The sequence below is a fragment of the Anolis sagrei genome, chromosome 1 (genome assembly GCF_037176765.1).
Source record: "Anolis sagrei isolate rAnoSag1 chromosome 1, rAnoSag1.mat, whole genome shotgun sequence".
Classification (NCBI taxonomy): domain Eukaryota; kingdom Metazoa; phylum Chordata; class Lepidosauria; order Squamata; family Dactyloidae; genus Anolis; species Anolis sagrei.
The window spans coordinates 267,922,092-267,934,778 of NC_090021.1; the positions used below are offsets into that span (position 1 = coordinate 267,922,092).

The following is a 12,687-nucleotide window of genomic DNA, read 5'->3' on the forward strand; positions in this document are numbered from 1 at the left end:
AAGGTGGACTATAAATGTCATAAATAAATAAATAAATATTTAGATTGCATGTGGTCCCTGTATGGTATATCCTATATGCAGTATTGGGAGGAAAACTTTTTTTTGTACAATATTTGAAAGGACACATAATTTTCTTAGGTACAGAAGGCATCCTTTGTCTACACCTATTTATTATCATACAAGCGTATTAAACATTTCAAATTAGTAGGTAATGACTGCTACTGAAGCAATTTCAAAAACTGACCCATTTTCTTTTTTTAGAATTTATTTTTAGTATCTGTACAACTTTGGTCAGAAGAGTAGTTCCCATATAGGCAAACCATCTCCACTGACTTAATTGACATGCTTAGGTTTGTTTCGACTAACCTGCTTCCTAATAATGGGCTATTCCTGTTAACTTTTCCCACCAGAGATCCTAATGAGGAAAAATGAAGTATAAACTGAACAGATGAATAAATAAATAACACCTGCTGTTCCATTTGTCCCTTTTCTCATTTGTATTTGATATGCAAAGACCTGAAACACGTTTCTCCTTTGCTATGCATCCAGATTTATACTGACAACCAAAATGAAAGTAATAACATAAAATCAGAAAACAACAAAATAGAAGGAACATTTTTCAGTTTTTTGTTCAAATCAAGTATCAAATCAGTCAGTGGTCCTGCACAACCCAGCCTGTAACCAGGTTTTCGACATCAGTCAGATCTCCACATTACAGTCCACCCAACCTGCTTAAAAGGCAACCCTGAGAGTGGAAGACCTTTTACAATGGCATGGCATACGTACTGGGACCTGGTAAAAGGAGAGACTAGATGGAATTTGTAGAATTGCATTATGGAAATGTTAAGAATGCCTCATAACTACAATGTAGTTCTGGACTGGGATGATTAACTGTAATATGAATATTCATTTGTAAACAAGGTTTCAGTTATTATCACATAATTATGATTTTTGTCTAAAGTTATTGCCTTAGAAATGGAAAGATTGATGGAAGTAACTGGAATGTACTAGGAGCTAGAAGAAACACAGAGTAGGGATTTTCACCAATTCCTCTTTCCCCTTCCAGTTCACAGCACCACCATGTCCACTGTACAGAGCACAATTGATGGGTGGAACCGAGCTATGGGGGAAAGGAAAGATTGGAAAAAATGACCCATTTGAAGATATTCACAATACATGCCTCTGGGTCCAAGCATATAGTAAATTAATATGCCACAGAGGTTTATTTTGAATATTTGATACAAGCACACTTTGCATCTGACACTTTGTGACCCATCAGGGTGTATGGGTTTTAATCATTTCCTAGTATTCATACATTATTTGATGTCTTAGTATCTGTAAATCAAACACAACAACGGAAGGAAAATCGATCACCTTACTGATAATTTGCAACCACTAACTGAATGTCCTTCATAAAGATTTTCTTCTCAAGTTTAAAAACTATGTCAGATGTAAAAGCTGATCATTCCAAATAGAAAATTCAATTTGGTAACCCATGAATAGTCTTTCATTAGGACTATGTATCAGCAGGGACGGTCAAACACTGTAGTGTGATGGGTGAAACATGAATATCATGGCTTACTGCATTTGGGGACCATAATGAACAGAAGTAATTAACACTATTAAAAATAACTAAAAACTGAGAGTGGTTTGTTTTTAGGAATTTTAACTGTGTTCCGATAAAACAGAGCACCTTCAAGTTTTATGAATTTCATCATGAATGCTCAATTAGACTAGTCAGAGAAATGCAGTGATTGTCCTTTTCAGCCACCTTTAACTTTATGGAACTTCTCTCCCTTTTTTGCCTTCAAAACATCAATCCCATTTTAAGTCCTCAAAATTAAATAAAGAGGATATTTAAACTGGCTAACACTGATCGGATTGCACTCTTTAATGCTGTAGGTCTACCACAAGATCCTCAAGAGAGAGATTTAGGCTATCCAAAGCCCTAACTACAGTACTTCTCCGAAGGGCCTATGCCATGCATTTCTGTAAAAGGGCATATTCTCAAATAGAATTGAACTGTTTTCATGAAAGAACTTCACCCCAAAAAAAGATGAATGTAGCACTTATTGCCGACATTTTATTTTGTACATTTAGCTCAACATCTATTCAAATTTCAGTTCCTAAAATGCCAGTTTCCTTAATGATTTGTTCTATTTAAAGGATATTTAAAGAATGCCAGAGAGTAAAATTTTAAATACTTATAGTATAACATTATAAGTTATACAGCTTGCAAAGTAAATATGGAGCCAGCTATAGGTAAAAAAGGATATGAATATGGTTCTGTTAACATAAATGCAGGTATAGGTATTGCAAGAGGGAAGAAAATGAAGTTAAAAATCAGCATTTGCTACTTATGTTAATAAAAAGAAAAAAGAAAAAAAAAGAAAAGAAAAACACACAGCACCACAAACAGCAATTATAATGCACTATTGAAGATTTCCCACAAAAAAATGCCCACTAAGGAAAATCAACAACATTACATCATAGGCTGCTGTGGCTGCAGAATCCTGCATGCACAAAACTGATGGGAAACTATGTTCTCAGTGGCTGACCAAATCACAGTGTAGGCTAGGAGTGGAGGGGGAAGGGACGCCATGTGCTCATCAGGTTTAACCGCAAAGGGGGAGAAACAAAACAGAAAGGTCATGCGAAACCCAAGGGAAAATGCAAAATTAAATACTGACCAAACAAACAGGAAGATCAATATTTGACCATATTAATACAAAAGGGCTTGAATACAATATACAGGTTTAATATCTCTTATCTAAAATACGTGGGGCCAGACATATTCCTTATTTCAAATTTGTCTGGATCTTGGATTTCTGTCATACACATAATGAGATATCTTAGACATGGGACTTAAGTCTAACCTTGGAGATATGAGCCATGTCTTTAAAAGCATTCCTTAAATCCCATTCTGGGAGAAAAGTGGAGTATAAATCCGAGAAATAAACATGGAATTCATTTATGTTTCATGTATACTGTATACACATAGCCTTACGGCAATTTTATACATAGCAGTGTAAATAATGTTCATGAAACACAGTTTCTATACACTGAACCATCAGAAAGCAAAGGTGTCACTCTTTCAGCCACTCGTGGATACAATGTTGGATTCCAGAATTCCAGATAAAGGATGCTTAACCTGTAGAATGCTTCAGCCACAAGTTGCCTCGAATGATGTATTTTACCTGGACTCAAAAGCTCAAGATATAGTATTTGATAATTGAGAAACTAGTCATGAATCCAATAGACTGAATGTAACTTTGCCAGCAAGTCTCCTTTTTCCATTGCTAATATTATAGCTCTCCAAAGCATCACTTCAATTTCAATAAATACGGACAGATCAAACATTACTCCAAATACCCAAAGTCCAAGCTTCCTTTTCTTTTGTAAATCAGCTGGCAACAGAAAATCTTCAATAGAATTCCAAATTTATTTCTTTACATTTTCCTTTACATAGTTCTAGTGCCTATTTCTTATGATCAGGCAACAGGTGCTATCTGGCATGAAGTTTTGCACAGAACTGTTAATTTCCTTTCAATATTTAGCAACCTAACAAAATATCTCCACATCATCTCAAACAGATTAACTCACCTTCTCTCTCTTCTTCAATCTGTGCCATTCTTAGAGCCATTGCAGATTTTTCCTCTCTAATTTGATTGTGTACATCTTCAGATTCAGTTACAATTTCTTGCCACTCCAAAAGCCGACTCTGTAGTTCATCTACACTGCCCGATTCACTAGGCTACAAGTGAAGTTGGGACATGAATATAAAATAAGCTCAAAATAGATGAATTAAATAATCAATGAATTGTAAATACAATCTAAGAACATAAAAACAATCATGCTAAATCACCCCCTATATGTGTCACTGTTACAAACTAGCCAACCATGGGAAACTCCCAAGTAGCATATGAGTACAATAGTACCATTTTGTTTATATCATCATCATTTCTTATCTGCCTCTCCCCATGGACTGAGGCAGGCTACAGCAGCCAAAAACATAACATAATTAAAAGACCATATTGCAATGTTACAGAATATATATATGCAGGTTGATTATCCATCATCTGAAGTGCTTGGAACCAGAAGTGTTCCATACTTCAGGATTTTTTCATATTTTTAATACAGTACTGATACCTGTATAAAAAAGGACATGAGGCAGCAGCAGAGGTGAACCCCAGCTGGCAAATATACATCCTTTGGGCTTCCCTTGCCTCGGAAAGGAGGGAGCTGGCACTGCTGCGTTCTTCACAGCCAAACTTTGCACAAATTGTGCCTGCACTAGCTGCTGATCCTCCACTACTACAACCCTGTGAAAGTGAGGTTAAAGGCAGCAGCTGCTGAACTTGGCCTGGAGGAAAGCCCCATGCAAAAAAAACCCCACAAAAAAAAACCCCAGCCACTTCCCTGCTCTCAATCATTGCTGGAGCCTGGATCCTAGTCAGTGCCTTTCTAACACAAGACTTTTGTGGATGGGAACCCATTAATATCTATCAACATTGACAGCAGCAGCAGTGGAGGCAGCAGTGGGGCCATCAGCTGCCTGCCTCCTTCTTTGAGGTAGTGACTGTGGCGCTTCTGCTTGGTTATTTGTTCAGAGAGAGACATGTGTTTCTGTGAAATGGAGGAAAGCATTTCTCCCTGTGCTCACAAATATATTACAGGTACACGAGTTCTGAATTTTGGAGCATTTTGGACTTGGTAATTGCAGATAAGGAATGCTTGACCTGTACTGATACATATTAACAACAACCCAGACAAACTTTACAAATCGTAATTTAAAAATAATCTGGGTAGACCTGCCAGAAGATACTGATATATAATGCTGTGTTAAACCTGAACAGTGCATCTGGTTGTGAAATTTATTATTATAGGTAATACCACAGTTTGGGAGAGGCCGCACCTTTGTCAGGTTGAGACCCATTACTTGTTCACATTTTCCTTAAGCCAAATAGCCCCACACATTGTAATTTTTCATCACAAAGGAATTCCCTCAACATTTTGATCATTTTGACTGTCCTTTCTTCATCTTGTCCAACTCTACAATATCCTTTTAGAGATATAGCCTCCAAACCAGAACTTTATTGAGTATGGTCTTATCACAGATTTGTATTTGTATTAGCCAGAGTCAAAGAATATGGTCAGCATAAACATGCAGGCTTTTAAGACTGTTTTAACTATTAACAATGCAACAGATTTTCAGCATAGCAAATTTTAACTGGCTTCTCTACTTAGTACTCCTGCTAATGATCACTCAAGCTAAATTCCATTATTCCCAACAATAGCAAACCTGCGAAGCTGCCCTCTTCGTAACTTGTTCAAGATCCGCTTGCAACTTTCGCTGCTGCTCTTCATAAACTTCCAGCTTAGCCAGCAATTCTTCTGTAAAGACAATTAATCCATATTAACTGTAAGTTTCAAAGAAACTTTTTAGATAAGTAAACATTCATTCAGGCTGTGAACACAGAAACATACATAGTAAGAATGGTCTCCAACAGACTAAGCAATCTAGCACTAGTAGGTATAGAAAACTACATGCAGAAGGATGGCCCTCTGTATCCACAGGTTCTACAGCCACAGATTCAATCAACTTTGGATCAAAATATTTTCTTAAAGAAGTAGTTTTGGATGTTTTATCTCTATAGGATTGTCTGCTCGCTCCATCTCTCTCCAAATACCCATCCTAGTTATATGTCACCTTGTCATGCCCAGCATTTTAAAATTTTTAATTATTACAATTGGCCTGCCATAGGTTTTTAATGCGTCGTGGTGTTATTGTTACTGTTTATTGCTTTGTTTATGAGTTTATTTATTGTCTGTATTGTTGTTGTTGCTTTTTACTGATGTATTTGGGCTCAGCCTCTTGTAAGCCGCACCGAGTCCTTCGGGAGATGGTAGTTGGGTATAAATAAAGGTTTATTATTATTATTATTGATTCAGCCGGTGACCTCCCCAGAGGCAATACTGTGGTGCTCCCCTGCTGAGGGGGAAGGTAATTGTGGGGAAGCATCAAATGGAAAGTAGTAGCTATTAGGATGGGGTTTGCTAACACGTGCAACATTTATCTTCAGAGTGCATATTCAGACTAGTGGGTTGAAAGGAATTGGATGGCATTTGAGCTTTCCTCTGGTTTTTGTTTGTTTGTTTGTTTGTTTGTTTAGCGCTTTGTTACTGTGTGCAAATGGCTGTGACTGTCCTTTGAACTTTGAATTTGAACTTTAGATTATGTGTGACTGTCTTGTTTGGTTGCTAAAGATACAAAGATGTGTTCCTGCCTCCCATGGGCAAGGTAAGTAGCAGCTGCCTCAAGAATCCCTCATTCAGCAGACATGAATTGCAAAACAAAAAGAAAAGGGGACAGAAGATGAGCTTGCTTCTTCAGTTACCTATAGCATATTTAAAAAAACAGGGATCCACCAATTCTGATACCAAAACAGTAATCACAAGAAAGAGAAAGGCTGGATACATTATGGAAGGAACTTTCAAGTAGTATCCAGAAAGGTCACAATGTTTTCATTTAGTTATTATGCATGCCTTGCCAGACCAGGCTGTTCCATTTCAAATGTACACATTGATTGTTTTAGATGAAAAAGTCTCTGAAACTTGTTGAACTGTTCTTTTTTATCCTATGGAATGTTTCCATGTTATTTCTCCCTCTGGTACTAATTTTTAAAAATATGTAATGCCTTGGAACGCATCTACTTTGTCACGTGATGTATCCCTGTATTCCTATATTTCCTTTGCCTTAGAGCTGTGACAAATACTTAAACATCACAACACAGATGTCAAGGTGTATCTTTAGTAGACTGAGTCCATCAAAAAGTCTTAAATTAAACTTTTGCTTAACCTGAAAAGCACCAAGGAGATTTTACAATATTAGACAATTTATCATTTCTTTCACTATTTACGAACATTGCCATGAACAGAGAATATGCCATCCCTAGATGCTAGGAACCATATGAGTTGCCTAGAAAGCCTGATCCAATCACAAATACAGGCAGATCCAATTGTGGTCCTATATGTTAGGAATCCATTGTTTAGTCTTATCATCTAACTTCATTTACAATTACAGAAGTCTAATAATTACTTACCGTTTTGAGTTTTAAGTTCAGTAAAAGATTGTAGTGTAGACTGGAGGTCTTCCTTTTCCTGTTCTAATTCGGAAATCCGGTCATGTAAGGCAGTTACGTTGTCACTTGCTGATGTAAACTATAAAACATGTATTCTGTCATTAAATTTCTTCTAAAATGTAAGATCTTTTATAAGTTATTTGTTATGGAGTAGCAAGAGTATCAGAAGAATTCTCATATGCATTTGAGTAACATGAAAGTTTGCACTACACACATCTACTTTTCAGCTATAAATATATTCCAGTAAAGGCTGATTTCTTCACATCTTAAAATTTAAATAATCACATGGGCACCTTTTAGTTATTTAAATCTATGATACAGAATCAAACACATAGAAATAAGTTTTCTTTAGCATTTTACATACATTTTTCAGCTCATCTTCAAGCTGTCTGATTCTGGATTTAGACCAAGCTTTCATTTTAAGGAACCTTGCCTCAGATTTGCTGGCCTCTTCCGTTTTCAGTTTTGCTTGAGCTTAAACAAAGAGGTATTTCAGTCATTATTCAGAACTGTAGCAGAAATTCTATCATGATAGTGTTGCACTGTATTATACTATTTACAAAATAATAATGTAACTTTGAGAAAAAATATTAGTAGGGCATATGCAATGTGATAGATTGGACAATTGAATTTTGCAGTTTTATGTCACAGACCCCTGGATTAGACACAAAAATACATAGAAGTCCTATCAGGATATCACCCATATTTCACAAACACACAGAACCACTATCTAAAACAAATGAGGCATGCATAAATTGGTATCTACTTGGAAGGCTTACTTCTTCATTTCAACAAATAAATTACAAATATCCTGCTTCCTGTGTAAAAGAATGGCCACAAAGATGGCTTTCCGGGCTGCTTTTCTTTACAAAAAACTGTAAGGAATTGTAAAAAACACTGTTCAATAATATGATACCTTCAAGCTGTTCCAGCTTTAGTTTAATTACAGCATCTATATCAACAGACTGCGCCAAATCATTTTGTCCACCAGAGCTTAATTTGTCCAATTGTTTCTGAAGTTGAAGCTGAATTTGGTGTTTTTCCTGCATCTCAGTTTCATGCTTTTCTTGGAGCACTTGGATCTCTGCATTGTGACTCTCTCTAACTTCTTTCATTTCATTCTCATGTTTCTCCATCATGTCTCTCAGCTGTGCTCGCATTACATGCTTTTCGGCATTCAATTTGGACTGGAGGTTATCTTTTTCTAACTGAAGGCGGTTCAGATGTTCATTAATTTCCTGAAATAAAACAAATGTATTTTAAATGGACAAAAATATGTTTTTATGTGCCGTCAAGTCACCTGTCAACTTATAGAAACCACATGAATTTCTTGGATTTTCACAAACAAGGAATACTGAGAGGTGGTTTTTCCTGTTCCTTCCTCTGAAATATAATCTACAGCACCTGGTATTCCTAGGCAGTCTCCCATCCAGGTACTAAGCAGAGCTGACCTTGATTAGTCTAGAAGATGAGACAGGATTTGGTGTCTTTAGGGTGTTTAATAGAAACTTTTTATCATGTGGAAAACGTTTTCAATGGAAGTTAGGTCAACAGTCCACCTACAAACAGAAGAGCTGCTTTCACCCTCTGTGGTACAATGGGTTAAACCCTTGTGCCGGCAGGACTGGTCGACTGACAGGCTGGCGGTTCGAATCCAGGGAGCGGGGTAAGCTCCCGTCTGTCGAGCTCTAGCTTCTCATGCAGGGACATGAGAGAAGCCTTCCACAGGATAGAAATACATCAATCGTCTAGGCATCCCCTGGGCAATGTCCCTGCAGACTACCAATTATCTCACACTAGAAATGACTTGCAGTTTCTCAAGTCACTTCTGACACAGGAAAAAAAACACAAATGCAGAACTGAGATAGTTGTTTGAAGAAAATTGACTAAATTGTTATGTTGAAGTCATTCATAACTGAGTAATGGCAGGATGATGCTCTGGATTAAGCACTGGGCTACTGATGCTTAATTTTTTTTCCAAATACTGAAATGGAAAGCTTTTCATCTAGTTAAGTGATCCTTTCTGCAAAAAAAAGGGGGGGATAATCTACCTTACTGCTGTAGCCTCTTTCTTGCTCTGAAAAGGGCTCCACAATACTTTACTGCAGATTTTCAGAGCATGCAAGGGGTTTTAGGTGGAAGGAGAAAATCTGAGGACCAAGAATTAAGCCAATCAGTATCAAAATCATTCTGCCACAAGTGTCCACATTCATTTTTCCCATGGAGAGCTGTCCTTAGGGATGCCTCAAGACAGCATTCCAGCAAAATCTGAGGCATAAACTCCAGATGCTGCCTAATGCAGAATTATTTCTTCAATGGGGAGAATCTGATTCTATAGCAGCTTGTTCAATTCCAGAAATAATTCTAATCTTCTTGCAAAGGCAGTGGGAGGTGTGTAGCTTTCTATCAATCTCAAATGTTTCTAAGGCAGATAGGAGATATCACCTTATCTCCACTAAAATAGAGGTCTGTGAGCATTCACATAGTTGTCTCCCTGGAACTGAAAGGGACTGTGAAATCACCTACAAATTCTACAGTCTGCACTGGCATTTATTCCGGAAGAGAGACACGAAATCATCCTGCTGTCTGCCAACATATTTCTGAAGGAATGCATTGTTCTATTTGGCTGACTTCCAAATGATCCACAGTAATCCTCTGGTTTATTTTCACTGCACCAGTGCTATTTCAAAAGAGATAAAATATGCTATCTCTATGTATCACAAGGGCACGCTCTGTAGAAGTAAGCCACTTGCAACTGTTACTTTTAAAATAAATACAAGAGGCAGGTATAAAAAATGTACAGTAAATGAAAAAAGTTCAACATGCTTTTACACTTGATGGACTTGTAGGCTGGGTCAAACTTTTTGGAAAAAGTTAATTAAATAAACAAATAAAATGATTACTAAAAGGGTTAAGAAAAACCCAGAAATGTGCCTCTTAGGTTTAGTTTGTGAAAGAAGATGTAGAAATCTGTCAATACAGTTTTGTTGCTGCAAGAATAATATCAAAATCATGGGGAGAGGGGGAAGATTTACTTATAAAGGACCGGAGAGGAAAACCATTAGACTATATTCAAATAGCCAAGCTCTCCAATGGTATTCAGGGAGGAAATAATGAAGATTTTGCTAGAAAACTGAGGCTAGCATTTCAATATTTAGAAAGGAAGGCAAATGTACACTTTAAAATAGCTGCAAGGGGAATTTATTAATATAAAGAAAAGGTAGGTGTTTTTTTAAAATGGGATATTAGTTTCGCCCTGAGTCATATTTGTAACAGCCACAGAGTGGAAACAATAGGCTTGTAAGTCACTAGTTATTGCACCTCATTCTTACTTTGAGCTGCTGGTCTTTAGCATCCAATTCTTGTTGCAACATAACTATCACTTGTGTTCTTCCTAGCATGACTTCTTCCTTTTCATGGAGCTTCTGTTTCAAGGCTTTCAATAGCTGTTGAGGATAGATGTTCATTTAATGAAATAGAAGAAGAGAAGTTTCTGTAGAAGTTTCTATAAACCCAGATTCCTCTGGCCCTAGTTCTCTTCATCCCACCCAATACAACTAAATTCCAAAGATGTAAGTGAAACCATGACATTTGTTCAAAAAGTCATATTGACCAGAAATATTGCATATAAAAGCCAAACAACTTTCTGCACTCAAGGGGAGGGTCAAGCTCTGATATCACAAAAAGCCTCTTCTCATTCTCATAAAGCTCTAGTCCCCTGTTAATTTCCTTCTACCTCACTATCGCTCATGCAAAAGCTTTATCTTGGAGAAGAGACAACTAGTTTGTGCTCTTAATAACCCGAATCAACAGAATATAGGAGAACTGAGTACAGAATGAATATCAGAGCTGTAAGAAGTCAAGTGCGCCTCTGTTTTGAGATATATAAATTAAATTGGAAAACAAAGTGCTTGAGGATTTAACTGGATTCTAGCAATCATGGTCTGAGTTCCATTCATTCTGCTACTGAGTTACAGTGCATTTTTCTTACCTGTTCTAGATCAGCACTAGCATCAGATTTAGCAGCCATCTTAAAGAGTTCTTGCTCATGTTTTTGGGCCAGTCCCATCAGCTCTTTTTCCTTTTCTTGTATAATATTCTGAAACATACGAATCTGAAAAATAATACACTAACTGTTTAAATATGAATTATGAATTGCTGAGTGCAGGTTTTTGGTTTTTTTAAAAGAATTGTATTAGATTTTCCATAATTAACGAAAGAGTGGGAACAATAACAATATAGAAAGAGAGGGGGAAAATAGAAATATATAAAAAGAAGAAAAAGAAAAGAAAGAAAGAAAAAATGAAAAAGAACAAAAGAAAAAAGAAAAAAGAAAATTGACTTCCATTCCATCTTCTTGGTTAATGTCTTTTTATTATTGAAAAATATTACTTGAAAAATAAATGTCTATTGTGTCTTCTATTTTTGCAATTTCTCCAGATAGCTGTGGAGAGGGTCCCAATTTGTTCTTTTTAAAGTATTGCCCGTATTTTTCTTCAACAAAAAAGTCAGTTCATCCATATCCTTTATTTCCCTGATTTTTTCAAACCACCCTTCTATGGGTGGATTTAATTCTTGTTTCCATTCTCTTGCGAAAACTATTCTGGCGGCAGTTATAATGAATGTAAAAAGTTTATCTTCTTGTTCATTTAATTGTAAGTCTAAATCTGTAAACCCTAATAGATAGTACTCCGGTTTTTTTATGAAGTTTATTTTTAAAATCTTCTGTACTTCTTCATGTATTTCTGTCCAAAACTTAGATGCTACTTTGCATGTCCACCACATATGAAAAAAGGAGCCGAGTTGTTTAACACTATCATTAAACAATGTAATGTTGCTGAAAAGTTGGTTCAGAGAGATACACAATAGGACTATTTCAATAACATCAACCTTATACTAGAATTTATTTATTTATTTCATACATTTATATTCTGTCCTTCTCACCCCCGGGGGGGGGGGGGGATCAGGGCGGCCTCACAACTGGCAACCATTAGATGCCAAGCACAACAATTATAATTACAATTACAATTAAAAACAAATCGTTTGAACATCAATTATAAAAACATCCATTTAAAATTACACAAATCCAAAGTCACAATTCAAGGTCTGTATTCTTTGACAATAACATTGTACAGATAATGTGAAGAAAGCTACCAGACAACAGCTAGTAGGAAAATATAGGATCACTAGCTGTACCCGCCACGCGTTGCTGTGGCCAACCTTCCCCCTATCTCCCCTTCTTTCCCTCCTTCCTTCACTCCCTGTTTCCTTCCTTCCTTCCTTCCTGTCTTTCCTTCTCTCCTTCCTTCCTTCTCTATCGCTTTCCTTCCTTCCCCCTTTTTCTTTCTCTTCTGCTGTCTCTCTTTTCTTCCTTCTCTCTTTCCTCCTTTCTTTCCCTCCCTCTTTCTGTACATTTTATCCCTTTCCTTCGCTCCCTCTTTCCTTCCTTCTTCCTTTTTCTCTTCTGCAGTCTCTCTTTTCTTCCTTCTCTCTTTCCATCTTTCCTTCCCTCCCTCTTTCTCTACATCTTCCCTCCTTCCTTCGC

The 12,687-nt window shown here is 36.8% G+C and overlaps 1 protein-coding gene across 5 annotated transcripts in view; it reads right to left on the reverse strand.

Moving 5' to 3' along the window:
- LOC132768809 (golgin subfamily B member 1-like) overlaps nucleotides 1–12,687 on the reverse strand; it is a 61,925-nt gene that overhangs the window by 34,285 nt on the left and 14,953 nt on the right. For all 5 annotated transcript variants that reach the window (XM_060765117.2, XM_067462713.1, XM_060765100.2 and 2 more), the window contains exons 8-14: nucleotides 11,134–11,256; nucleotides 10,475–10,588; nucleotides 8,059–8,380; nucleotides 7,507–7,616; nucleotides 7,104–7,221; nucleotides 5,303–5,394; nucleotides 3,604–3,754 (exon numbers count right to left, since the gene is read on the reverse strand). In XM_060765117.2, the coding sequence (XP_060621100.2) occupies nucleotides 3,604–3,754; nucleotides 5,303–5,394; nucleotides 7,104–7,221; nucleotides 7,507–7,616; nucleotides 8,059–8,380; nucleotides 10,475–10,588; nucleotides 11,134–11,256 (1,030 nt within the window). The remainder of the gene's footprint in view (nucleotides 1–3,603; nucleotides 3,755–5,302; nucleotides 5,395–7,103; nucleotides 7,222–7,506; nucleotides 7,617–8,058; nucleotides 8,381–10,474; nucleotides 10,589–11,133; nucleotides 11,257–12,687) is intronic.